A 27,330-nucleotide genomic window follows, 5' to 3' on the forward strand; every position below is an offset into this window, starting at 1 on the left:
CAAACAACCAACCTTCCTCTGTTGCCTTTGGCCTGTTCCTTGATCCTGTCGAGCAGGTTCTTGGCGCGAGGCCGAGGCTTCTTCTTCTTGGAGGGCTCGAGGGGTCTCATCAGCATGCCGGCCACCGCCCCGTTAAGCGTGATGCCCGATATGACCAGCAGGGCGTTCTTCCAGTCCAGCTCCTGAAAGTCACAGTCTGGCAGTGTAGGCGTTAGTACACGTGGGACTGGTTGATTTGTGTGTAAAGTGGTGCATGCGATGAGAGTCACAGTCTGGCAGTGTAGGCGTTAGTACACGTGGGACTGGTTGATTTGTGTGTAAAGTGGTGCATGCGATGAGAGTACGCCCTATAGACCAGCCCAAAGCACTCTTCATTCCCATGCGCCGTGTTTTGGTTTTTGTGTCAATTTAATTTGACTCAGTCTGAGACGTTTACAATGAATACAATACAATACAATAATACAATACAATACAATAATCTTTATTCATCTCTAAAAGAGAAATTACAAGCTTGACTGTGTGTCTGTAAAATCAATCAATTAATCAATCATTCGAATGCCTTATCATGTACCACCGTGTAATAAAATATACCAGTTGCATGTAACTCAGGGCTTGATATCTGAGGGGGGGGGGGGGGGGGGGAGGGAGCCTGTGGGAGCCTGGTTTCCAATAGGTCCCCCCCCCCACCCCTCCACCTCTTACCCGGTAAATGTAAAACATTTCTTAAGGAGAGACCAACAGTTTAGAAATTGTTCAGTCATTATTCAAACAACGTTGCAGTTTTTAACCACTTGACTGCCTTATGACGGGTATACCAGTCATACGCTTGTGCAGCCGCAGCGCCTTAGGACGGGTAAACCCGTCTTCTCCGTTCCGGGATTTTCCAGAAATGCTACGTCACTGCTGACACACAAATAGCAGCCAATGGCTTGGTAGGATACCTCATTCTCATGAATAAACATAAATGGTGACGCGGTTTTGCGTTTGAAGGCTGTTTTCGGCCTTGTCGACAGGGTATGGGAGAGAAATCTCGACTCGTCAAAATGGCTAACGGTGACAGTCGACCGGGCCCTAGTAGGGAAAATCAAAGCCGGACTGACGCTACAGGCGGTGCAAATGATTATGGATACTGACAGGGGAAGGGGGAGATCTTCTTTCGGACAATTCGTTGGAAACAGGTAGATGACAGTGATTATAATCCTTTCTTGGAGCCAGCAAAACAGCCACCTGTGTTTGATCCACAGGCACCGGAAGATGCGCCGGACTGATTTTTCAAAAGTTCATATTTAAACATCATTATAAGCCAAACTAATTATCATTTCCATGATTAGACACTAAAAACAGATTCTTGGTTCAATTTCCTTTAAAAACAACATAGGTTTTACTTACCTACCTACTGCCAGTTTGGAGCTAGATTTTTGTGTGTGAATTATTACACCCCAAACTCCAATATTCCCTGGCAGTCAGGAATGCACATACCCAAGTTTTGATTGGCAGCGAAAGGGTTAAACGTCCACTGTCAACGTCGAAGCATTGGATAAAGACTTTGCAGACGTTATACGATCACGTCTACTAATGAAAGACAGCCAAACATGTCATCACCTTCAAGATATTGTCTACAAGGTTGCAAAAGCTATGCACTTGACTTACCTCTAAGAGATACTCGGAGAGCGGAGCAAAGATGAAGGTGCCGATACCAGAGCCGCAGACCGCGATACCTGTGGCCAGCGCACGTTTCTTCTCAAAGTAGTACCCCACACTGACGATAGACGGCAGGTACATCATTCCTAGGCCAAAACCTGGGGAACAAAACAGCAGTTTAACATCAAAGGTCATCTGTCATTAAACTGCAGTCATCTTTCTTTGACTTTTGAAGGTGAAGAAATATAATGTATTAAATGTATGCGAAAACAATGAAGCCTTCGCAGGATCTACAAATACAATAAAGAATACAGCGCGCGCGTGAGAGAGAGAGAGAGAGAGAGAGAGAGAGAGAGAGAGAGAGAGAGAGAGAGAGAGAGAGAGAGAGAGAGAGAGAGAGAGAGGAGACAGAGAAAGGAGAGAGAGACTGAGAGAGAGAGAGAGAGAGAGAGAGAGAGAGAGAGGAGACAGTGAAAGGAGAGAGAGACTGAGAGAGAGAGAGAGAGAGAGAGAGAGAGAGAGAGAGAGAGAGAGGAGACCGAGAAAGGAGAGGAGACAGAGAAAGGAGAGAGAGAGAGAGAGAGAGAGAGACAGACAGACAGACAGACAGACACACACATATAGACAGACACAGACAGAGAACCAAACACACCATAGATGACAACAATATCGTAAGGCAGACAACGTGGCAGTGTAAACAGACACTGAAACTCACCTCCAATCACACCGTAACTGACGATGAGGATGTCAATGGAGGGCGCCATGGTACTCAGCAAGAAGGCCACACCGGCTATCACACTGCCCGCCACTGTCACCGGACGACACCCAAACTTGTTGACCATCGCGCTCACCACTGGACCTGTCAATATCACATCACATGTGTCAAATCTGTATTGGACATTGATTAAAGCCCCACTCCGCCTCACAGGAGGTTTACAGAATGAGTAAAGCTTTTCACGAAAAAGTCATAAAAACACGATGAAACACACTTTGTAGGGCCTTCTACAACATTTTATGACGCATACAGGTCTCTTGCGTGGCTAAAGTTAGCACTATGTAAACCATACACGCGCTTCAATTGTTTCTTTTAGGCTACCGCAGTCGTTAGCGTATTGGGTGCAACTGCCATCTGTCAAGTCTGCTCTGGTCGTATTGCTCACCTTTGGCTTCGAAAACAACTGCGCAGCAATGTTTTAAATCTTAGAAGGAATCTGGCGTTATTGTAGGAATATGCAGGACTCCCCAAAGTGCGCGTCCCCGCGTCCTATACGAACGAGAAGCCGAAAACACGCACTAGGCATTTGTGGAGGGGGTTCCGGGACGCACTAAACCTAAAAAGACACACACACACACACACGCACGCACGTACGCAAACACACACACACACTGATACACACACAACCACAGCCACAAACACACGCACATTGCGGTCAAAACAAAAATATCGGGGAGCACGTGCTAACGATAGCAATCTCTGCGGCCTTGTCAGTTTCACGAGGTGAGCTCGGGTGTCACGCTGAAATTGACATTGCTTGGCGACGTCACTTTGTCTGTGTCTGGCTGCGCACGGACAGATATTTTTGTTTCTTTTGCATCATTTCTCTTCAATTTATTTTACAGTGTCGTGAATTTTGCAAGCTTGAACAATAAAGTGTTGCAGGAAAAAACACACTTGCTAGTATCAACGTTCCAAAGAGCTTTTCTGGAAGATGTTAAAATGCACATCTGAGCAAACATGGCGGTCTCTTTCGTAAACTGTCGTCTTGAATTTCCTCTCGTGATGAGTCAAAAGCAGTTTGAATTAAAAGAGCTCTTAACTCAAAACTATCTCTTTATCCCCGAGTACGCAGTACTAGGGTCCAGCAGACTTTAATTGTGTGTGTGTCTGTCTGTCTGTCTGTCTCGACTTAACAGCTTATTGCTGGGAAACTACTGGGCGCAGTTCGTTCAAAAGTTGATACACTAACTTGATAATAGGTCCGATTGATCGTATAAAAACTTCATAATGTTACCTGGGACCTAAATGCGAAATATTCCACCAAAACGACTCTTAACGGGGGGAGTTTTTGCTGTGGGAGGCTGGTCGCTTTGCGAACAGCCTGAACTAAAGGGGAGACTTGAGCGGCCTCAACCGAACACGTCACGGAGTGACGAAAAAAGCATGATTTGCAAGCCAGCCGCATTTGGTCTCAGCAAAGAAACTACAATACAGTGCTTGGTCTCGGTGAGACTGAAAGAGAGAGAGCGACAGATACACACAGTGATTCAAGGCGCACAACTATAGTAAAGTTGTCGTAGCACGTCCGTCTATGGCCAAAGTGATCCGGGTTCGATTCCCGGCATGGGCGGTCTATTTTTTTTTTTTTTTTTTTTTAATTCTTGTTTACTATTGTTTTTTTATGAACGTTTTAATGTTTTATTTCACTCTAATAATTTTTTTAATTGTGTAAAAAAAAAAAAACATTTTTTTAAATTTTTTTTTTAAATCCAAGTGATCCGGGTTCGATTCCCGGCATGGGCGGTCTATTTTTTTATTTTTTTATTTTTTTTTAAATTCTTGTTTATTATGAACGTTTTAATGTTTTATTTTACTCTAATAATTTTTTTTAATTGTGTAAAATAATTTTTTTTCTTTTTAAATCCACGTGCACAAGACAAAAACTTTCATACTGGGGGAGCGAGCCAGTCTGAAGAGTACTCGGGTCCAGCGCCAGCGTTTTTTATCTCCTTTAGGATCAAATGGTATAAACTTACAGTTCTTACTCCATGTCTAGAAAACGTCAGCGTGGTTTGCATAATATAGTCAAAGGAAGTCACTGATTCAGTGATTGTCGATCGAATTTCTTTCGACGCTTATGAAAGAGACACGAACTATCAGTTAACTCTCTCCGTCTGTCTGTCTGCCTGTCTGTCTGTCGTTTCAGTACATAATTATATCCTAGTTCCCCTTCCTCTCTGTCTCTGTCTCTGTCTCTCTCTCTCTCTCTCTCTCTCTCTCTCTCTCTCTGGAAAGAAGGAAGCGAACCGAAATTCCAAATATTGAGATAAAAAAAATTAACTGAACGTCAGAAAAATCACTTACCAGCAATGAGGTAGATACCACAAAGCAGCGATCCCACGAGGGACACCTTACTCTTGGTTTCCTTGAAGTAGTCAGTAAACTCCATCAGAAACACACCGAACGAATATCCAATGCCGTCCACGATCATATTGCAGACGAGCGAAGCCATGACGATAACCCATCCATACCCCCCATCGGGAGGTGTTGGGATATAGTTTTCTATGCTCTCTACGCTGACCGTAGATTGGCCGGATCCATGTCGCTGTCTGTCCGGTTTGTCTGACCATGTCGTCGTCGTTGTTGTCGTTGGTGGCGGGGCTGATGATTTGCGGGGATATCCGTTTCTTGGAAGAGCGGAAGTGGTGACCCCGTTTTGGTTGGTGGTACTAGTCTTGGTTCTATCTTCCGGTGCCATTTTGATTTTCCTTTTTTTCTTTTATTCTGTTTCGTCCTTGAGGAGATTCGTTCTCTTTTTAAGATAAGTGAGATTCTGTGTATTGAGTATTTTAAGTCAATTTTGCCCACTAGTGTCGTCCAAAAGTGTATGTTCGCGTGTTATAAGTTTGTTCGTGAAGTCTTTCCGTTCAGAACGATGCACTCCGATCACACAAGCAATGTCAAGTCAAAGCACGAGAATACGTTGAGATCAAATGAGATACAAAAATGATATCTTTTACGTGAAAATATTGAGAAACATATATATCATACCACACATTAACACAAAACACGTCACACACTTAAGAGCTCAGCTCTTGTCAGAATAGTTGTGCAGGCAGTTGTGTGTAATTAAAATCCTCAATTTCACAACTCAGCACTGCAACAAATTCTTACTATTTGCACACCAAGCGGAGTTTTCTTCAAGTAGAGCTATCTCTGCAGCTACGCAACAGTTTATAAGTGTCTTTTCTACCAAGGGCGAAGGGAGTGAAGTGTTTTGAATATCCACAACACTTCAGTCACAGGCGTTTCTCTCAGCAGTGTTCAGGTAGGTTCTCGTCTGCGTTTGCCCAGCTCTTCCATTGTGTGGTCTGCTGAGGCATCTGAAACACGACACAAATGCATACTATTAATTGGATATTCTGGAGGGTGATACTTCTAAGTGTTTGGGTGACGTGTGTACTCTTCCCTTAGAAAATAAGTTACTTCCACTGCTGCATGGGTTAAGAAAAACACCCTATTAACTGAACTTACGTTGGATGCTTTAAGAAATGTTTGTACGAGATATTCAGGGTAACGCCTATGAGAGGTTTTGAAAATGAGTGTACTTTGCCGAGGTGAAGGTCGTTAAAAACATTACTGTAAACGCTGACTGAGCGTCAAAAGGTAAACCAATTATTGAAGGTGATATGTATGACTGAAAGTTTTGAGAGAGAAAAATGACAGATTAGTGAAAATTACAAAGATAAGTAAAATGACAAAGATAAGTAAAATGACAAAGATAAGTAAAATGACAAAGAAAGTAAAATGACAAAGAAAGTAAAATTACCTAGATAAGGCCAAAAAAAAGGTGTGGTTACAGTCACATAACCAAAATAAATAGGGCAGGAAGGTAGGCAATCACTTTTCTTTTTTTTTAACTTTTTTTTCTAATGTGTACAAATTAAACCTACTTGACAGGAGGGAAATAAGTGTGCGACTCGAGCGCTTTCGCTTTCATTGCGTTTTCTGCACTCGGTTTTGTTTTTTTGTTTTTTGTTTTTTTTAACAAATGTAATAAAAAGTTATAGGGTCGGCCCCTAAAAAATAGGGTAGGTCGGGTTACCGTAACCACACCTATTTTTTTTTTTTTAGGCCTAAGTAAAATGATGGATGAAAGTAAACCATGCTTCAATAAGCAACGAGTGAACATCATAACTGACAAGACCCAACTAATGCGACAGCCATTTTGTTTGTTTGTTTGTTTGCTTAACGCCCAGCCGACCACGAAGGGCCATATCAGGGCGGTGCTGCTTTGACATATAACGTGCGCCACACACAAGACAGAAGTCGCAGCACAGGCTTCATGTCTCACCCAGTCACATTATTCTGACACCGGACCAACCAGTCCTAGCACTAACCCCATAATGCCAGACGCCAGGCGGAGCAGCCACTAGATTGCCAATTTTAAAGTCTTAGGTATGACCCGGCCGGGGTTCGAACCCACGACCTCCCGATCACGGGGCGGACGCCTAACCACTAGGCCAACCGTGCCGGTTAATGCGACAGCCATATTTCAAGCAATGCTGAGATAAAATGTACCTGCAGAAAATTCGAACAGAATAAACTTACAGCGGCGTTGAAAGACGATGAAAGAAACGTACAAATCACTGGGGGTTTTCACAAATCTCAAAAGATCAAAAACAACTTATTAGAAACAACAGTAACAACAAATCAAGGAAAAAGCAAAACGTTCTTACTCCTCTAAAAGTTAATTTTAAGGGGCTTATTGTCCGTCAGGTCTTAATTGCCTATATTGGACATGAATTGGTTTATACGATTCGAGTTTTACGCCCTCACGGCTTTTTGATGTTTGCGTGTTTAGGTGGTATCAGCCATCTGCACTTATGGTAGAATGACCAAGATCTTTAACGTGCCATTGTGGTGACACGGGGGTGGGAGATGGATACCGTCTCCGGGTCTGCACATAAAGTTGACCCGTGTCCGTCCCGGCCCGGATTCGAACCAGAGACGGCCCCCCAAACTCCTCTTTCAGAAAAAAATCAAGAAATAAAACAGAGACAAGCAAAGTGTGATGGTGAAACTAAAAGCTATGTCTCAATGTTTGTTTGAAATATTTATCGGAAAAATAATTTCGTCCTTCGAAAAACACTTCAGTTAGAATGACAGCTGACAGTTATGTTTTTCACTTCACACCGAACTTACCAGGAAATGTCTTTTCTAGGAATACGCGGTGAGCAAAATGCTTCACAATCGCGAACGTTCTTGTAATAAACGCAAGCAGCATAAATAGCTAAGACTCGATTCAAAACTGCCTACCTTTTGTTTTATTCAAGCACACTTATCCTTTTCTGAGAAGAAGAGGTAAGCAAATTACTTCAGGACCGAGTACGCCCTCACTTTGTAATAAACACAACAGCAAATCCGGATGAAAGTCGACTCAAAACTGCTAAACCTCATATAGTATAGCTTACTGTATAGAGTTATGCAGGATGTGTCATTTATACCTGCACTGTGACGAGGGCAGACTGAACTTGGTGATCCCTTTGTGTGGGCGTGTAGAGCGAGCGATACTGTCTGCTTTGGGAAAATCCGCTGTTTAAAGAGACATTGCTTGACAAAGTGAGTCAGCCTGATTGACTGCATGGATTGGATTGCCCCAACACATGCAGCAATAGGTAGGACCGAAGAGGACGTTAGCCAGACGGCAGCCAAAATAAACTCCAGAATGAGTGGAAAAGGGGTCCAAAGTTCGATCAGCAGTACTTTGGAGGGGAGGGGATAATAGTTAGTGTGGAGTTTATGTGAGATAAACAAGGCCTGCTGACTTAATTCCTACCAATTGCCGCATGTGTACCAACAACAACAACAACAAAAACAATAATTTGTTCAATAGCTCTAACAACTGCTGCAACCTTCGAAAAGAGTGCGAAAAAGTGATGGTGCAAGGCGTTTGTTTATTTCAATGCTTCATATTTTCTAAAGTTCCAGGAGACTGTTTCCCCATAGCTCTTACCTTCTCTTGTTGTCTATATTAATAAGAGCTCTTATTTCTTAGATCCTTTGCTGTAAGGCGTTTTGATTTCTTGCACATGTACGTGTATAGTAACTGGTTTCCATGTGTCATACAAACACTTTTTTTGGTTTCTTTAAATGATTAATATCTATCTTTTCCTGTTTGTCTACCTCTTCCTTTCAAAATGTTGTACAACGTGTCTGCTATTAGCTCGCACACGCTATTTCACACGTATTAAGCTACTCTATTCTGCAACAAAAACAAGAAATTCCTCCGAGGTAGGAAAAACACCCCCGTCAAAGGGAAATAACCTTCTCAGTTGGTGGCAGTGACTGAGTGAGAATGGTTATTTCCCTTTGACCGTTAAGATGTCCCTCTATAAGTCCTTGTATAATTTTAATCCACCAATAACTCCCTAACCGTGTGTTTGACTGGTCCCAATTTTTGTAAGGACCGTCTCAGGAATGTATAGAACCTGTTGACCAAGTTTGGTGACGATCGGTCCGTTCATTCTTGAGATCTATATGCGAACACAAACAAACAAACAAACACATGGACCGAATCCTATACACACCCCTATACCGGGGGTGTAATGAAGATTTGCTTCCTCTTGAATAGCCTTGAACTCAGCCGCACTGCGAAAAATGTATGTTAATTATTCTGGTTGTCTTAAGTGTAAGGTCACACACAAACAACGGAACTCAAACAAACAAACAAACTAACACATACAAAATGCAGCGTTGCTAGAAAAACAATTATGTGGTTTCTCCACTCAGAATTGTGCGGGTCAACATGTTATCCTCACACCTATGCAAATTGCATATATCGCACACACGCACACACACACGCACACACACACACACACACACACACACACACACACACACACACACACACACACACACACACATTGTGTGTTGTCAAAGTCAGTATCTGTTAATATCATTAAACAAAAGACGATCAGTTTCTTTGCACGTTGTGACAGAAATATGGGCTCTCTCTCTTGCTTTGGTCCCCCCCTCTCTCTCCCTCTCACTTTGTTTGTCTGTCTCTCGGTGTCTGTCTGTCTGTCTGTCTCTCTCTCTCTCTCTTGGTCTCTCTCTCTCTCTATCTCTCTCTCTCTGTCTCTCTCTGTCTCTCGGTCTCTCTCTCTCTCTCTCTCTCTCTCTCTCGGTCTCTCTCTCTATCTCTCTCTCTCTGTCTCTCTCTGTCTCTCGGTCTATGTCTCTCTCTCCCTCTCACTCAGACTCTCTGTCTCTCTCCCCCTCTACACATTCTCTTTCTCTTTCTCTCTCTCTCTCTCTCTCTCTCTCTCTCTGTCTCTCTCTCTCTCTCGGTCTCTCTCTCTCTCACGGTCTCTGTCTCACGGTCTCTCTCTCGGTCTCTCTCTCTCTCTCGGCCTCTCTCGGTCTCTCTCTCTCGGTCTCGGTCTCTCTCTATCTCTCTCTCTCAGTCTCTCTCTCTCTCTCTCTCTCTCTCTCTCTCTCTCTCTCTCTCTCTCTCTCTCTCTCTCTCTGCGTGTGTGTGTGTGTGTGTGCGATTCAGCAGAAAAGAGGAAAGAACCGCCGTTATATAATGCGCATTGCGGTTTTGAGCGATTTCTGCACGTTGTGACTGAATCAGTAGGTCAACAACAGTCTATTTGCACTCCAAGTGACCTTGGTCTCACAAGGTTTCCTCCCTGAACGAACTCACAGTGAACTCCAAATGTATGCGGCTTTATTGTGGAAATATGGGAGTTTGTCATCAGCACGGTATGACTATAAATCTTGTGGGGGGAACGATAAATCGTGGGCTCGGCGTGAACTGACACACAGTAACAAACAACAAGTCGCGTAAGGCGAAAATACAACATTTAGTCAAGTAGCTGTCGAACTCACAGAATGAAACTGAACGCAATGCAACGCAGCAAGACCGTATACTCGTAGCATCGTCAGTCCACCGCGCACGGCAAAGGCAGTGAAATTGACAAGAAGAGCGGGGTAGTACTTGCGCTGAGAAGGATAGCACGCTTTTCTGTACCACTCTTCGTTTTAACTTTCTGAGCGTGTTTGTAATCCAAACATATCATATCTATATGTTTTTGGAATCAGGAACCGACAAGGAATAAGATGAAAGTGTTTTTAAATTGATTTGGACAATTTAATTTTGATAATAATTTTTATATTTTTAATTTTCAGAGCTTGTTTTTAATCCAAATATAACATATGTATATGTTTTTGGAATCAGAAAATGATGGGGAATAAGATTAACGTAAATTTGGATCGTTTTATAAATATTTTTTTTACAATTTTCAGATTTTTAATGACCAAAGTCATCAATTAATTTTTAAGCCACCAAGCTGAAATGCAATACCGAAGTCCGGGCTTCGTCGAAGATTACTTGACCAAAATTTCAACCAATTTGGTTGAAAAATGAGAGCGTGACAGTGCCGCCTCAACTTTCACGAAAAGCCGGATATGACGTCATAAAAGACATTTATCGAAAAAATGAACAAAATGTCTGGGCATTTTATACCCAGGAACTCTCATGTCAAATTTCATAAAGATCGGTCCAGTAGTTTAGTCTGAATCGCTCTACACACACACACAGACACACAGACACACATACACCACGACCCTCGTCTCGATTCCCCCCTCTACGTTAAAACATTTAGTCAAAACTTGACTAAATGTAAAAAGCCACAGTATTGAGCTCAGAGACATAAGCCTACACAGCAGAGAGAACGAACGAGAAAGAGAGAGAGAGAGAGAGAGAGAGAGAGAGAGAGAGAGAGAGAGAGAGAGACTCAGTGAGAGAGAGAGAGAGAGAGAGAGAGAGAGAGAGACAGACAGACAGACAGACAGACAGACAGACAGACATGCAGACAGACACAGAGGCAGAGAGAGAGACAGACAGACAGACAGACAGGCAGAGAGAGAGACATAGACAGAAAGCCAGGCAGTCAATAGGTTAAATATATTGCTATTTCATATGTTACGTGGATTTCCATTGGTCAATTGGGCAAAACTGAGCTCAGTGCAAAAGTGATATCGACAACATTTCCGTCGATATCAGTTTTGATATCGACGACCTCTTTATTGCTTCCCCACTTCAAAAACAAAAACACCTAAATTTAAAAACAAACAAATATATCTGAAAATGTAACTCCCAGAATTTAGTTGAGCAAGTGACTAAAGACTTTTTGAAAGAAAAGACATTTTTAAATACTGAAAAGTACAAGAAAAGAGTGAACAAAAAGAAATAATAATCAGAGGGAGGGATATGGAACGGCCAAAACTGAGACAAATACTTTTGTAATTTCTTTACAGTAAATACAAAATGTCTGAAGAATTAGCAATATATCTAACATTGACTGACTGTGTGATAATATCTTCTGCTATTGGTCTGTTTCGACAGTGATATCAAAATCTCGACCTCCGGTCTCGATTTTGATATCACTGTCTCAACAGACCATAGCAGAAGATATCATCACACAGTCCGTCAATATTGAGTAATACCGGCACGGTTGGCCTAGTGGTAAGGCGTCCGCCCCGTGATCGGGAGGTCGTGGGTTCGAACCCCGGCCGGGTCATACCTAAGACTTTAAAATTGGCAATCTAGTGGCTGCTCCGCCTGGCGTCTGGCATTATGGGATTAGTGCTAGGACTGGTTGGTCCGGTGTCAGAATAATGTGACTGGGTGAGACACGAAGCCTGTGCTGCGACTTCTGTCTTGTGTGTGGCGCACGTTATATGTCAAAGCAGCACCGCCCTGATATGGCCCTTCGTGGTCGGCTGGGCGTTAAGCAAACAAACAAACAAACAAACAAAAATAGGTTAAATATACAGAAACATGCAGAGAGACAGAGACAGAAACATGCAGAGAGACAGAGACAGAAAAAACAGGCGTCTGTATAAATGAAGGAAGCATGATCACTGTTCGGGATCGACTTATAAAACCAGCTCACCGAGATGGCCTAGAACTAATGCAGGGATGGCCAAATCGTCCGCCCGATCACCAGGGGCGAGTTAAACATCCTCCGGGCCGGCTAGTAGAAACCGCCTGGCAACTCGCCCGGCTGGCCAGTGAAACTTCTGGTCAAATGCGACTATTTTGGTTGTCATATCGAGTTTCAAAGCCATAATAACACCGCAGATGCAGCAACTGTGGTATGTACCGGGCCAGCAACATTTCTGGTGGGCTAGTACCCAATATTGACGGACTGTGTGATGATATCTTCTGCTATGGTCTGTTGAGACAGTGATATCAAAATCGAGACTGGAGGTCGAGATTTTGATATCACTGTCGAAACAGACCAATAGCAGAAGATATCATCACACAGTCAGTCAATGTTAGATATATTGCTAATTCTCTGGACATTTTGTATTTACTGTAAAGAAATTACAAAAGTATTTGTCTCAGTTTTGGCTGTTCCATATCCCTCCCTCTGATTATTATTTCTTTTTGTTCACTCTTTTCTTGTACTTTTCAGTATTTAAAAATGTCTTTTCTTTCAAAAAGTCTTTAGTCACTTGCTCAACTAAATTCTGGGATCATTACATTTTCATATATATTTGTTTGTTTTTAAATGTAGGTGTTTTTGTTTTTGAAGTGGGGAAGCAATAAAGAGGTCGTCGATATCAAAACTGATATCGACGAAAATGTCGTCGATATCACTTTTACAATGAGCTCAGTTTTGCCCAATTGACAAATGGAAATCCACGTTACGTATGAAATAGCAATATTGACTTTTATTGAAGTTACTCGCCCGGCTGGCGAGTTAAAATGTTGATATTTGGCCATCCCTGTAATGCCCCGTTCAGCAGAGTCAAAGAACCCTCAATTCGTGAACTTCCCCTTTAAATGCTCGCTTAATTATACACCCAGCCATGTGATCGTAATACCCCCACATGACTCGACCAACAGGATGATCAAAGACGAACCTGTACAATCAGACACAACCACAACGGTGAAATACAGACAACTCGGTCATCTGCCACACCCCCACACTGGACCAATCAGAACGCACGATTCAAACGCGCTTTCAAAAGGGAAAGTAGTTCAAGGTTGGGATCTCTGATCAGTGTGGCAATTTGCTGTTGTGATAATGCTGACAGACATTTTCAGCCAAGTAGGAAAAAGTCGGCTAAGTATAAACATTGTGTATTCGCATAATTTATACCTACTTCTAACAAGAGGCGAAGCCTTCAAGGCTCCCGTAAGAAATCAACAAACAGTAACATAACACAAACTCACTCACTCCGTAACACACACACACACACAAACACACACACACACACACACACACACACACACACACACACACACACACACACACACAGTTAAAACTAACGCATCATATCAACTCGCCTGGTTCTTAAAATAATTCTGACGGTCAACACAGCCAGAAATGCCAACAAAGACAAGAAAGCTGTTGCAAGGTAAGCTTACCAAACGTTACATAGCGAATCATATATGATAGTGCGTAAACAGCAAACAGTAGATCTACAATCAAAGAGAGGATCGAGTCTGGAATGAAACGCGATACAGATCTAGCATTCAAAAACTGTCTTTCACGTCACTCAAGGAAGTTGTTGCAAAGTACTTAAGACTAGATCAACTCATTTCACTAGAGGTGACTGCCTAGCACTGTGTTTGACAGCCGTGTCTGCTGAAATAAAAAGAAATTAAAACAAAACGGATTAACAGTAGGTGACACGTTATCAGAGTGGGAGACACTAGACAGTCTGTCTCTGAACTTACCGGGATACGGCTGCAAGATCGACACTGACTGCCGCGCTTTCGACAGCTCTTCCTCGCGTGGACATTGGAAACACGCTGTGCAGATCAAATTGTAGGAAATCTCCCTTTGGTATCTTCTTTATTTACTTTTCTGGAGCTTAGAAACCGAACAACATGAAATCGTCTTCCCCGGCGAATCGGCGAGGTGAGAACTGGACCACAATCCTTCGCGCGACCCCTGACCTGATCTTGACACCTGACCTGCCGTCTCCATGCCAAACACGACACAAATCAGTCAACTGCTTGTACCCCTTCAAAACCCCCCACCACCCGTTTTCTTTGGATACACGCTTTAACTACACACATGCCGACACAATGTTGATCATTGCTTCAATAATTTGAAGATGGTGCTTGAAAATTAACCACGTGAAATGAGTATTTCGGTGTTTAGCCAAAAATGTTAAAGTTTCTACCACAGACATACACACATACATACGCACGCACGCACGCACGCACAGACAGACAAAGTTTACCATCGCATAGGCTACACTTACGTGAGCCAAAAACGGGACTGACCGCGGGGAGATAAAACGTGTATTTGGACTATGTCACACTCATTTCCGGACATGTCGATCAGTTTGAAGTAATGCAGATAATCAATCGTCTCAAACGAACGCTTTTGCGGTCCGGCAAAGCTTATAACACTCTCAACGCTTTCGAACGAAAAGGCTTCATTCCGACGACTTACATCAAGAAGATTATTATTTCCATAATTATAAAACATACTTAGTTGGGAAGGAGGGTGCAATCCAGCAAACTTGAAACCGGTTCAAGACCTTTACTGGACCTTCCGTCAAGTTGGGGGTTCTGGTAGCTCAGTCGTGTTCACTACATTGGGGTGTGCACGTTAAAGATCCCACGATTGACAAAAGGGTCTTTCCTGGCAAAATTGTATAGGCATAGATAAAAAATGTCCACCAAAATACCCGTGTGACTTGGAATAATAGGCCGTGAAAAGTAGGATATGCGCCGAAATGGCTGCGATCTGCTGGTCGATGTGAATGCGTGATGTATTGTGTAAAAAATTCCATCTCACACGGCATAAATAGATCCCTGCGCCTTGAGTCCGAGTCTGGAGATACGCGCGCGATATAAGACTTCATAATATAACAGTTGGCAAAGCACTTGACTTGTGATCCATTGGTCACGGGTTCGAAGCCAGGCCAGGACGGGCACAGGTCAACATCACGTGATGACTCAGACTGTCCCAATGTTCTTCTTCTTCTTCTTCTGCGTTCGTGGGCTGAAACTCCCACGTACACTCGTATTTTTTGCGCGAGTGGAATTTTACGTGTATGACCGTTTTTTACCCCGCCATTTAGGCAGCCATACGCCGTTTTCGGAGGAAGCATGCTGGGTATTTTCGTGTTTTTATAACCCACCGAACTCTGACATGGATTACACACTTGGTCTTGTGCTTGCGTGTACACACGGAGGTGTTCGGACACCGAGGAGAGTCTGCACACAAAGTTGACTCTGAGAAATAAATCTCTCGCCGAACGTGGGGACGAACTCACGCTGACAGCGGCCAACTGGATACAAATCCAGCGCGCTACCGACTGAGCTACATCCCCGCCCCTGTCCCAATGTTGAGAACAGTGCCATCGTCATAGCATGTACAACACTTCGGTCATTCCGCCAGACGTGCTGATGGCTGATTACACCTAAACACACCTCACCTAGCTGGGTAGCGCGACTCCTGTTGCTGGTAGCTTTCCACTGGGATGAAGCGACTCGAATTTGTCAGCAAAGAGATCATAAAGTTTGAAATAAAATGAATGGAAGAAGAATAAAACTTGATAGCAGCGTTTGTGTCAAAAGAAGTAGGACTTGTACATTTTTTGTTTGTTTGTTTGCTTAAAGGCATACTAACGCACTCCCGTGTTTACAAAGTGTAGTTTGCCCACAATCGATGTCAAACGCACCATAAGACCATATAATGACGATACGTCACCATGCGCGGACCATAATACATGCATTACAGCTTGTTCTAGCCTCTGAAAAAGTGAGGATGTCAACAAAGCCGCGGTGTTCTCTCCCGTGCATCAACGTTACATGTGTTGCCAAATCTATAAATAGGACGATCCAGATCAAAATGAAAATTCAAATATCTCAACATTTAAGGGGTCCTAGACCACAATATTTTGCAGGGAACTTAATTTAGTCTGTCTCCAGCTGTTGGTAAAGCAATTAGCGTGTATAGTCATCGAGTACATATGGCTTTAACGCCCAGCCGACCACGAAGGGCCATATCAGGGCGGGGACTTGTACATGCAGAGATTGTCTCTTGTTTTGGGCTAGAGTGCACAAGGTCGCAAAGGAATACTGATTCAACAGTTTTTATCGGTCACCAAGCTCCAAAGGTCCTCTTACCAACATGTCTGATTTAATTGTTTTACCTTTACATCGGAGCTACAAACTTCAAAATGACACGGCCCCAGTTCCACCCAATCGACCCCTTAACATCAAGGCCGTTATCAGAACGCTCGTGATCTGAAACAGGTGAAAGAGTACTTGTGTACGGGCCCTGTCGTCATCTTGAAAAGCCCCCACAACACACACAATGATAAAGTGGATCAACCAGCGGCTGATAACCAGATTTATGGCGCAGGTATCACATTCTCTGTAACCAGACGAATCCAGTCTAAACTGGTACTGTCTGGATCGAACTGCTCTGTGTCAATATTTGGTATAAAGGTCGGCTCGGAACTGCTGGGCAAGAGGGAGAGAGAGAAGGCGTTCTCCTACAGGACAAAGGTTTAAAGCTAACTTTCTTCCTCGTGTACACTATCACGTACACATGTGTCCAACGTGGTAAAAGAGCATCCCTACACTTGAACACATGCTGAGGCGTATTGATAGGATTTTCAATTTTGCCGAAATGGCCGTACAATTTTCGGCAATTTTCCATAGTTAGAGACACAGCCCCCTCCCCACCCCCACCCCCGTCCCCGTCCCACCCCCCCCCCCCCCCTCAACGTGGGTAAAAGCAAAATCTTTCCAGTGAAACCTGTTCGGCTCACTGTCTCAGATCAAGCCATGCTTTTACATGGGGTAGGTCCATTCCTTTCTTTCTTTACTTTCTTTCTTTATTTTGGTGTTTAACGTCGTTTTCAACCATTCAAGGTTATATCGCGACGGGGAAAGGGGGGAGATGGGATAGAGCCACTTGTCAATTGTTTCTTGTTCACAAAAGCACTAATCAAAAATTTGCTCCAGGGGCTTGCAACGTAGTACAATATATGACCTTACTGGGAGAATGCAAGTTTCCAGTACAAAGGACTTAACATTTCTTACATACTGCTTGACTAAAATCTTTACAAAAATTGACTATATTCTATACAAGAAACACTTAACAAGGGTAAAAGGAGAAACAGAATCCGTTAGTCGCCTCTTACGACATGCTGGGGAGCATCGGGTAAATTCTTCCCCCTAACCCGCGGGGGGTGTCCATTCCTTAACTTAGTCACATTCCAAAAATCAACAAAATAGGTGCTTGGTGGGCACAGTGGGATGTTTTTGTAATGAATTTATATCGTAAAAAAACACCGCTGGCTTTTAAATGAATTGTTCTATATGTGACCAAGACTAGTGCTGAATGCGTGATGTGTTGTGTAAAAAAATTCCATCTCACACGGCATAAATAAATCCCTGCGCCTTGAATATGTGCGCGATATAAATTGCATTATAAAAAAAATCCCTGCGATTAGAATTGTACCCACGGAATACGCGCGATATAAGCCTCAAATTGATTGATTGATAGTGTAGGGACGGTCTTATCCCATGTAAACAGCCTGACCTGATCCGTCTTGGTTTACGTGATGATACAGGTAACTTTAACAGTAGGCCTTATTTCGCACCTGTCCTTCAAGAAAGATTAATACACGAAAAGTAAGGGAGTAACACAGAGAGAGAGAGAGAGAGAGAGAGGGGGAGAAGGAGAGAGAGGGGGGGGGGGGTGTGGAAAAGACAGAGACACAGACAGAACAAGAGATAGAGAGAGAGGGATAGATAGAAATAGAAATACATAGAGAGAGACAGACACATAGACAGACAGACAGACAGACAGACACAGAGTCTAGAGAGAGAGGGAGAGAGAGAGAAGAGAGAGAGAGAGAGACTAGAGAGAGAGAGAGAGAGAGAGAGAGAGAGAGAGAGAGAGAAAGAGAGCGAGAGAGCCTCGGAGAGAGAGAGAGAGAGAGAGAGAGAGAGAGAGAGAGAGCGAGAGAGAGAGAGAGCGAGAGAGAGAGAGAGAGAGAGAGAGAGAAAGAGAGCGAGAGAGCCTCGGAGAGAGAGAGAGAGAGAGAGAGAGCGAGAGAGAGAGAGAGAGCGAGAGAGAGAGAGAGAGAGAGAGAGAGAAAGAGAGCGAGAGAGCCTCGGAGAGAGAGAGAGAGAGAGAGAGAGAGAGAGAGAGAGAGGGAGCGAGAGAGAGAGAGAGATCAAACAAAGCCAGACAAAGCCGATGTCGCGACGATCACGCCCCCCAAGATATCTATGAGACTGTGGCTTTTGTGTGACGTGCTGTCGCTCTCTCCTTTTGACACACATAATTATCATGTTATTAACAAGTGTGTGTCACAGCAACCTCGTACAGGAGGGGAAACCGTGCTCTTTGCTTTTAGATTTATTACACCCCCGGTGTAGGTTTGTTTGTTTGTGTGTTTGTGTTCGCATATAGATCTCAAGAATGAACGGACCGATCGTCACCAAACTTGGTCAACAGGTTCTATACATTCCTGAGACGGTCCTTACAAAAATTGGGACCAGTCAAACACACGGTTAGGGAGTTATTGGTGGATTACAATCATACAAGGACTTATAGAGGGAAATAGTCATGGTCAAAGGAAAATAACCATTCTCACTCAGTCACTGCCACCAACTGAGAAGGTTATTTCCCTTTGAGGAGGGTGTTTTTCCTACCTCGGAGGAATTTCTTGTTTTAACTGTTTCTGTAAAGGTTCTTCCTAAACGATTCGGCTCACCAGCTCAGATCTGTAGGCCTATAGCAGCGCTGGACCAATGAGAGGTAGGGGTTTCCACAAAAAGACAAAGGAGCTGGCCATGCCCCGTGGTCTGGGGGGCTTTTCACCCAGATGCTGTTGAAATCTGCCAAGTGGAAAAGGTATTGTGGGTCTGTCCTAGATAATTAAGGTAATTTGCCAAACTTCCACATTTGTGTGACCCCTGGCCGGTCGACCCGTCTAATACTGTTCACATACACGAGGTGTTCTGACCATCAATTGTTCCTTCCAAGCGGACAAAGCCAGGACATGTTGATCTATATAATTCTTTCTCAATACAGGTCAAGCTGACCTATTGCCCTCTGAGGCTGGTAACAATACTGATGCCCGACCTACTATCCCTAACTTTTTGGCCATAATAATCTCACACACACACTCACACACAAACACACACACACACACACACACACACACACACACACACACACACACACACACACACACACACACACACACACACACACATTTTATCCATTAGAAATACATGATTGTTTATTGTCCATGATTTAAGGTAAAGACAGGCAAATGTTAAAATACGATAATGATTTTGAATAGACCAATAATATATATGATGACATATGGTTATTGTGATGCCACACATGTTGACACAAGCAGACACAACAACATTATGTTTCACATTATTATCAATTATTGTCCGTTTGTATCATGTAAAACTGTACATAAAAAGTAAGAGTACAAATACAGGTGGTGTTTTTTCCCTGCACCACATACAAATGACAGTGTCTGTATAAGCAGCATACGAACAGATACCAGCACAAGCAAAGGTCTCTATACTTAACTTTCTATTCGCTCTGAAACGGAGACTTTGCCTCACAATAGCTTCCTTAGACACCAATAAAGATCAAGTGTCAATTGTTGTGGACTTTCGCCAGAGCTACTTGACCGTGGCTGTCTCGAAAGTGTATCGCACAGGCGTTCTGTTGTTTCTTCTCGTACTCACCCTCCCCCCCCCCCCCCCCCCCCCCCCCGTGCCCGTTTAATCGATAACTGACCCTCCACCACGGAATGAGTCGCATGTCACCTTTGCATGAATTTCATATCTTTACATTTTCCTAAAGAGTTTTTTATGCTCTATCCAGTGGTGAAACCCGTTTTAGAAAAGAGAAAAAACTGTTTGAGTTATAAGCCTGTGACTAAGGTGACCCTCACACTGTTACCAGACACTCCCCGGACTTATATTTAAGCCTAGCGCAGAACCGCGCGAGGTGACATGCGACTCATTTTGTGGTGGAGGGTCAGTTATCGATTAAACGGGCACGGGGGGGGGGGGGGGGGGGGGGGGGGGGAGGGTGAGTACGAGAAGAAACAACAGAACGCCTGTGCGATACACTTTCGAGACAGCCACGGTCAAGTAGCTCTGGCGAAAGTCCACAACAATTAATTGACACATGATCGTTATTGAAGTCAAAGGAAGCTATTGTGAGGCAAAGTGTCCGTTTCAGAGCGAATAGAAAGTTAAGTATAGAGACCTTTGCTTGTGCTGCTAACTGAACTAATCTTTAGTCTAACCGGCAGCATAGATGAGACGCGTTGAGCGGAAATACATGTGATACTTCCGTCAGATGAAAATGTGAAAACAAAATGCAGGAAGATTCAAAGAATGAGTGGGTGTTTGGCCGTGGCGAGGTTGTGTGTGTGTGTTCATCATTTACACCAGCTGATTATGAGTCACAGATACAGGGGGCGGGGGGGGGGGGGTTGAGAGAGAGAGAGAGGGAGAGGGAGAAAGAGATAGGGAGGGAGAGAGAGAGGGAGAGAGAGAGGGGGAGAGAGAGGGATAGAGAGAGAGAGGGAGAAAGAGAAGGAGAGATAGGGAGAGATAGGGAGAGAGAGAGAGGGGGGAGAGAGGGAGAAAGAGAGAGAGAGATAGAGAGAGAGAGGGGGGAGAGAGAGGGAGAGCGAGAGAGAGGGAGAGAGACAGAGAGAGGAGAGAGAGAGATTCAGAGAGAGACAGAGAGAGGAGAGAGAGAGAGAGAGAGAGAGAGAGAGAGAGATTCATAGAGAGAGAGAGAGAGGGGGGGAGAGTGGGGGGGGGGGAGAGTGGGGGGGGGGGAGAGTGGGGGAGAGAGGGAGGGAGAGAGAGAGGGAGAGAGAGAATCTATTCTAATCGCTGAGAAGCCAGCGGCAATACACAACGATTGACAATGGGGGGTAGGTGAATGGAAGAAAGACAGGGCGGGAAACGAAAGGGATAGAGCGCACGAGAGAGGGAGAAACGGAGAAAGAAAAATTCCTCCGAGGTAGGAAAAACACCCCCGTCCTTACCATTCTCACTGCCACCAACTGAGAAGGTTATTTCCCTATGACCATTAATATGTCCCTCTATAAGTCCTTGTAGAATCTTAATCCACCAATAACTCCCTAACCGTGTGTTTGACTGGTCCCAATTTTTGTAAGGACCGTCTCAGGAATGTATAGAACCTGTTCACCAAGTTTGGTGACGATCGGTCCGTTCATTCTTGAGATCTATATGCGAACACAAACACACAAACAAACAAACACATCGACCGAATCCTATACACACCCCTATACCGGGGGTGTAAAGACTGACTATAGAGGAGAGAGAGAGACGGGAGGAGGGGGGAGGGGGGGACAGAGAGATCATATAGAGAGAGAAAAAGAGAGAGACACGGAAGAAGAGAGAGACGGACAGAGAGGGAGACAGGGCCCGAGAGACAGGTGGACGCAGGCAAGGTACAAAGGGTCAATGAACTCATCACACGAGGTGTTTATAGCATCTCTGCACTAAAACCAATATGCAAAATGCAGAGTCTCCGTTTGCTTTTGAAGTCGTGCATAGAGAAAGCACTGAAAAACAAGTTTTGTGTACCCTGACCCGAGAAGTAACACACACACGCACGCACAGACAGGCAGAGACACGCATGCACGCATCAACCACACACACCTTCAGAATGTTACTCTCTCTCTCTCTCTCTCTCTCTCTCTCTCTCTCTCTCTCTCTCTCTCTCTCTCTCTCCGAGTCTCTCTCTCCCTCCTTCTCTCTCTTCCACCGAGCACTTGCAAATTCCTCATAATCAATACTCCGCAAAAAAAGAGTCGATACAGCATAATACCTGTACACAGGATTTCCCCCTCTCATCTCACCGACCGCAGTGTCAATGACATCATCGAACTTTGTGCACCACAAAAACGACACCGCACAAAACTGAAATTGATGAAGTGTGCACACAGAATTATGAGAATGAATTCCAGTAGACTTGGGTGGACTGGAAGCATGGAAACAGAACATAGGTTCGCTGCGAGTGCAACGGAGCATGAAAATCAATAAATGTCCTCTCGCAACAGTGATGTCACTGGCTAAAAATAGACGTTGCTGCGGCGTGTGAGCAAAATCGCTGATTCAGCAAAACCTGGGCTCGTTCTTTTTGCATCCTTTTCTACGATTAAAAACTAATCAATACGTATACCTTGTGTCTAGAGGGTGGAGGTGGTTGAAGAGGGGGGGGGGGGGTGTCGCGAGACAGAGAACGTGTGTGTGTGTGTGTTGGGGGGTGGGGGGGGGGGTGGCATAAGCACGGATCGGATGCTCTCTCTCTCTCTCTCTCTCTCTCTCTCTCTCTCTCTCTCTCTCTCTCTCTCTCTCTCTTGCAACAAATACACTGTGACGCACGCACACACACACACACACACACACACACTCACACACACACACACACCACGCCAATCTCCCTTTCTTTCTTTATTTGGTGTTTAACGTCGTTTTCCACCACGAAGGTTATATCGCGACGGGGAAAGGGGGGAGATGGGATAGAGCCACTTGTTAATTGTTTCTTGTTCACAAAAGCATAAGCACGGATCGGATGCTCTCTCTCTCTCTCTCTCTCTCTCTCTCTCTCTCTCTCTCTCTCTCTCTCTCTCTCTCTCTCTCTCTTGCAACAAATACACTGTGACGCACGTACACACACACACACACACACACACACACCACGCCAATCTCCCTTTCTTTCTTTCTTTATTTGGTGTTTAACGTCGTTTTCCACCACGAAGGTTATATCGCGACGGGGAAAGGGGGGGAGATGGGATAGAGCCACTTGTTAATTGTTTCTTGCTCACAAAAGCACTAATCAAAAAATTGCTCCAGGGGCTTGCAACGTAGTACAATATATTACCTTACTGGGAGAATGCAAGTTTCCAGTACAAAGGACTTAACATTTCTTACATACTGCTTGACTAAAATCTTTATAAACATTGACTATATTCTATACAAGAAACACTTAACAAGGGTAAAAGGAGAAACAGAATCCGTTAGTCGCCTCTTACGACATGCTGGGGAGCATCGGGTAACTTCTTCCCCCTAACCCGCGGGGGGTGCCAATCTCCCTGTCTCCATCTTACCTTTTATAGATAAGAGTTGTAAATAGTACATGAGCAGTGCACATTGCAATCAGTTAAACGATTAAATATTCCATGGGTATTTTCAGGAATCAATTTGGTCGTCCGTATGTATCACAAATTCATTAGTATGTCCATTTGCTTGACCTGAACAGAACACGGCCTTAAAAGTACATTCCTTCACATTCTAAGACAAAACAAATTCTTTTGTCCGATGACAAGGCCAAAAGAGTAAGGGTTTTTTGTTTGTTTGTTTGCTTAACGCCCAGCCGACCACGAAGGACCATATCAGGGCGGTGCTGCTTTGACATATAACGTGCGCCACACACAAGACAGAAGTCGCAGCACAGGCTTCATCAGTGTCTCACCCAGTCACATTATTCTGACACCGGACCAACCAGTAAAGAGTAAGGGTGGTAGGTCGGTTACTTTTGTTAGTTTGAGTAAGTCCAAGGATTAGTGTGGCATCTGAACGGTTATTTCAAATTTACTTGCATCAATGACCGACGACTGACCAAAACACTGCATGTCATTTTGCTCTATTGGTTTAAACAAGTTTATTCAATAAATTCCATTGGTACTATTACCGCATACATGAAATAAGGAACATGGAGCACAACAAGCTAGGCTTATGAGCGTACTCTTAAAAGCAAATGAAATTTGGCGGACGATTTTAATATAACAAATTTGAAATAATGTCAAAATGATAATGGTAAATTATGGTAGACAAGCATGTAACAATAAAAGGAAAAATAACAAAGGGAAAAAAAACACAATGATAAACTAACAACAGTACTCACACGCGCTCGCACACTCACTCGCACACACACGCATACAATGACTTCCACATGGTTGAAAATAGAATACTACCAGAACAAGGAAATGTAAACAGTACTGCACATGGTCGTTTCGAACATGGATGAGATAAATGCATTCATTATTCAAAACGTTTGCTTAATAAGATAAACCTGAATAACTGGTCAAATATCAATGCATTTTCGCTGTCTGACTTGTCTCTATTGCCATACAGAAAATCATCAGCGGTTAGCAAATCATAGTTGGGCAGTGTTGACAAGGTGACTTCACGTATTTGAAGAGATAAGGGGCAATGACAAATATAGTGCTCCGCATTTTCAACAGGATAACCACAAGTGCATGACGGGTCGGGAATTAAATGTCTGTCAAATAGATCACTATTTAGATTGCTGATCCTCAATCTCAGTCTGCAATGGATAATTTCTGAAATTTTGCTCTATTGCACTTTGGACTCTACACGTGTTCACAGTTCCGACCGCTGACCCTTACACTGTGTGGTCACGTGCCCCTGTCCCCTGCACTCCTACACAACCGACCTGTATAAACAATAGCTACTTATGTTCATATTACTGTGAAGTATGAAGGCTAATGACCTCCAAGACCTCGTTCTACATGCGACTTGACTTTTATGACACTGATCACAAACAACATTAATGAGAGTTTATGAATTCTACCTCTCCGCACCACACCCCTCCCCCACTGTGTCCCCCCCCCCCCCTCTCTCTCTCTCCTCTCCGTCTCCCTCTCTCCCTACCTTCCTCCTCTCTCTCTCTCAACCCTGTCTGTCTGTTTCAGTGTCTGTCTGTGTCAGTGTCTGTCTGCCTCATGCAGTGTCTATCTGTCTGTCTGTTTTTGAATCTTCGAACACCTGGGGGGGGGGGGGGATATGTATACGTGTCCACACTCCTCTCTCCCGTTTCTAGCTCCCTCCATTCCAATTGCAACCACTCCCTCCCTCCCGCAAGCGAGGTAATAACATGTGCACCCGTCACCCCTTTCCCAATCCTTCTTTCTTTGGCCAGCAAAACGAAAGTGCAAACAATACAGCCACAGTAGGCCCACTACCTTTTCTTTTCGACTTGATCGGTCCCAGGGGAAAAACGCACACTCAAACAAATCCTTCGTGCAACTTTCAAAATGTGTCGGGAACACTTTCAAAGCCTGCAAGCCGACTCATGTTCGGTTTCCCTATTCATCGAAATCAAAACCGTGCTTGTCAGTTCGTTCGGTTTCTTCAGAACTGACAGCGATTGACTGACTGGTGAAGTTTTGTATTGAATGAATTCGGTGAGCGAGACACTGCTTGCAATTCGAGATTTTAACGAGATACTGACGACACGGCGAATACACAAACCGAGACGACTCTTCTGAATTCTCTAGACTGAAGTGTTCCACTTTTAAAACCACTTTCTGTAACCAGTTTTGAAAACAGTATGATGTTAGTGAGAAAATAAGTGCACAATCAACCCAGGGAGCCATGCTTTGAAACACGGGTTCCGTGCTGATAACCACACGAGTCCCGGTTTGATAACCACTGGCAATCAAAGATGGCGTGTAAAAGCAACTTTCTTTGTTTTTGAGTTCATTAAATGTTGGGATGAATATGTCAGGTTTGAGGATGCACAGTTCTGTAGGTTCATCTCGGTATTCCACCCCCTCGGCTTTCTGTTGTAAATATTAAGCTGGGTGATCAAATGTGGAGCTACGTTGGGTCAAAGGTCACAAAAGATTTGCGTCTGGCAGCGAAGGAAAGAATCGCGATCTTGTTTCCGACTCAGTACCTCTTTGTTTTTCATTAGACCTGTCATTCTGCTTGCTCGGCTTCTATATATATATACGACTAGTGTCTGTCTGTCTGTCTGTCTGTCTGTCTGTTCGCGATGCACGGCCAAAGTTCTCGGTGGATCTTTTTCAAATTTGGACACCGTATTCAGCTACACCCCGGACACAACCTCATCGATGAGATATTTCAACACGTGCTCTCAGCGCGCAGCGCTGAACCGATTTTGGTTCCACCTGAGCTACCCGGGCCCCCATACCGACACACCAAAGCCGCTAGACCACATCACAACGCCAAAGTTCTCGGTGGATCTTTTTCAAATTTGGACACCGTATTCAGCTACACCCCGGACACAATATCATCGATGAGATATTTCAACACGTGCTCTCAGCGCGCAGCGCTGAACCGATTTTGGTTTTTCTGTTCATTTCACCATTCCCAGTAACTCTTCCTTATCTTCTCCAGTGTTTTGCGCTTATGTACAACCGTATATTTCCTGCGATATATTGTATGTTATGATATTTTGCAATGATGTTTAGCCATAGTTCGTTATACGCGTAGGTGTGCGAGAATATGTAAGCGCAGTGCTTTAAAGATGTCCATGTTATATAGTGCTATATGTTTTATGTAAAATCAATGTCTTGTTTGTATTATTGTTATGTACTACCCCTGAATTTCTCTATGAGATAATAAAGTATTCTTATTCTTATTCTTATCTCCCTTCCTTCGTGTGGCTTCAATCCATATTCCCGTTTCTACGTTACTATTTTTAGAATGTCACTGCGCTGTCCAGAACGCTTCCCTTGCACCCGTAAGTTGTTCTTACTGTCAAAGTGAAAAGGTCGAATCAATTTATAGCCACGCGAAAAATACACTGTCACCTATCTCTATATATTTATAGATATAGATATACATATATATATACGGCTTCTCTGTGTGTGTGTTTGTGTGTGTGTGTGGGCAACACCTGTGGATTGTAGAGTTCTGTTTGTGATGGGGTCTAGCGGCTTTTGTCTGTCTGTATGCTCTGGCATTTGAGAAGCCACAACAGATAATATAGGGCTGAGAAATAAGCTCTAAATTTCTCAATCCCGTTTGACAGGACTTCGCCTTCAAAGGTGATTGTGGTGAACCGTCACGCTGTCTGTCTCTGTCTCGCGATTCACCCCGGCGAAGCCGG

General features: G+C 43.9%; 1 protein-coding gene across 2 annotated transcripts in view; it reads right to left on the reverse strand.

The window, feature by feature from the left end:
• The window catches only part of LOC138954359 (uncharacterized), a 34,932-nt gene extending 18,031 nt beyond the window's left edge, over nucleotides 1-16,901 (reverse strand). The window contains exons 1-5 of one of the 2 annotated variants that reach the window (XM_070326226.1): nucleotides 16,559-16,901; nucleotides 4,724-5,742; nucleotides 2,357-2,500; nucleotides 1,651-1,799; nucleotides 13-182 (exon numbers count right to left, since the gene is read on the reverse strand). In XM_070326226.1, the coding sequence (XP_070182327.1) occupies nucleotides 13-182; nucleotides 1,651-1,799; nucleotides 2,357-2,500; nucleotides 4,724-5,117 (857 nt within the window). In that variant the 5' untranslated portion in view covers nucleotides 5,118-5,742; nucleotides 16,559-16,901. Of the gene's footprint in view, nucleotides 1-12; nucleotides 183-1,650; nucleotides 1,800-2,356; nucleotides 2,501-4,723; nucleotides 5,743-7,678; nucleotides 7,837-16,558 lie in introns of those variants that run through there. The other variant, XM_070326225.1, reaches the window with a different exon arrangement.
• Nucleotides 16,902-27,330: the final 10,429 nt, after the last annotated feature.

Source organism: Littorina saxatilis, unplaced genomic scaffold (genome assembly GCF_037325665.1).
Source record: "Littorina saxatilis isolate snail1 unplaced genomic scaffold, US_GU_Lsax_2.0 scaffold_984, whole genome shotgun sequence".
In the NCBI taxonomy this organism is placed as follows: domain Eukaryota; kingdom Metazoa; phylum Mollusca; class Gastropoda; order Littorinimorpha; family Littorinidae; genus Littorina; species Littorina saxatilis.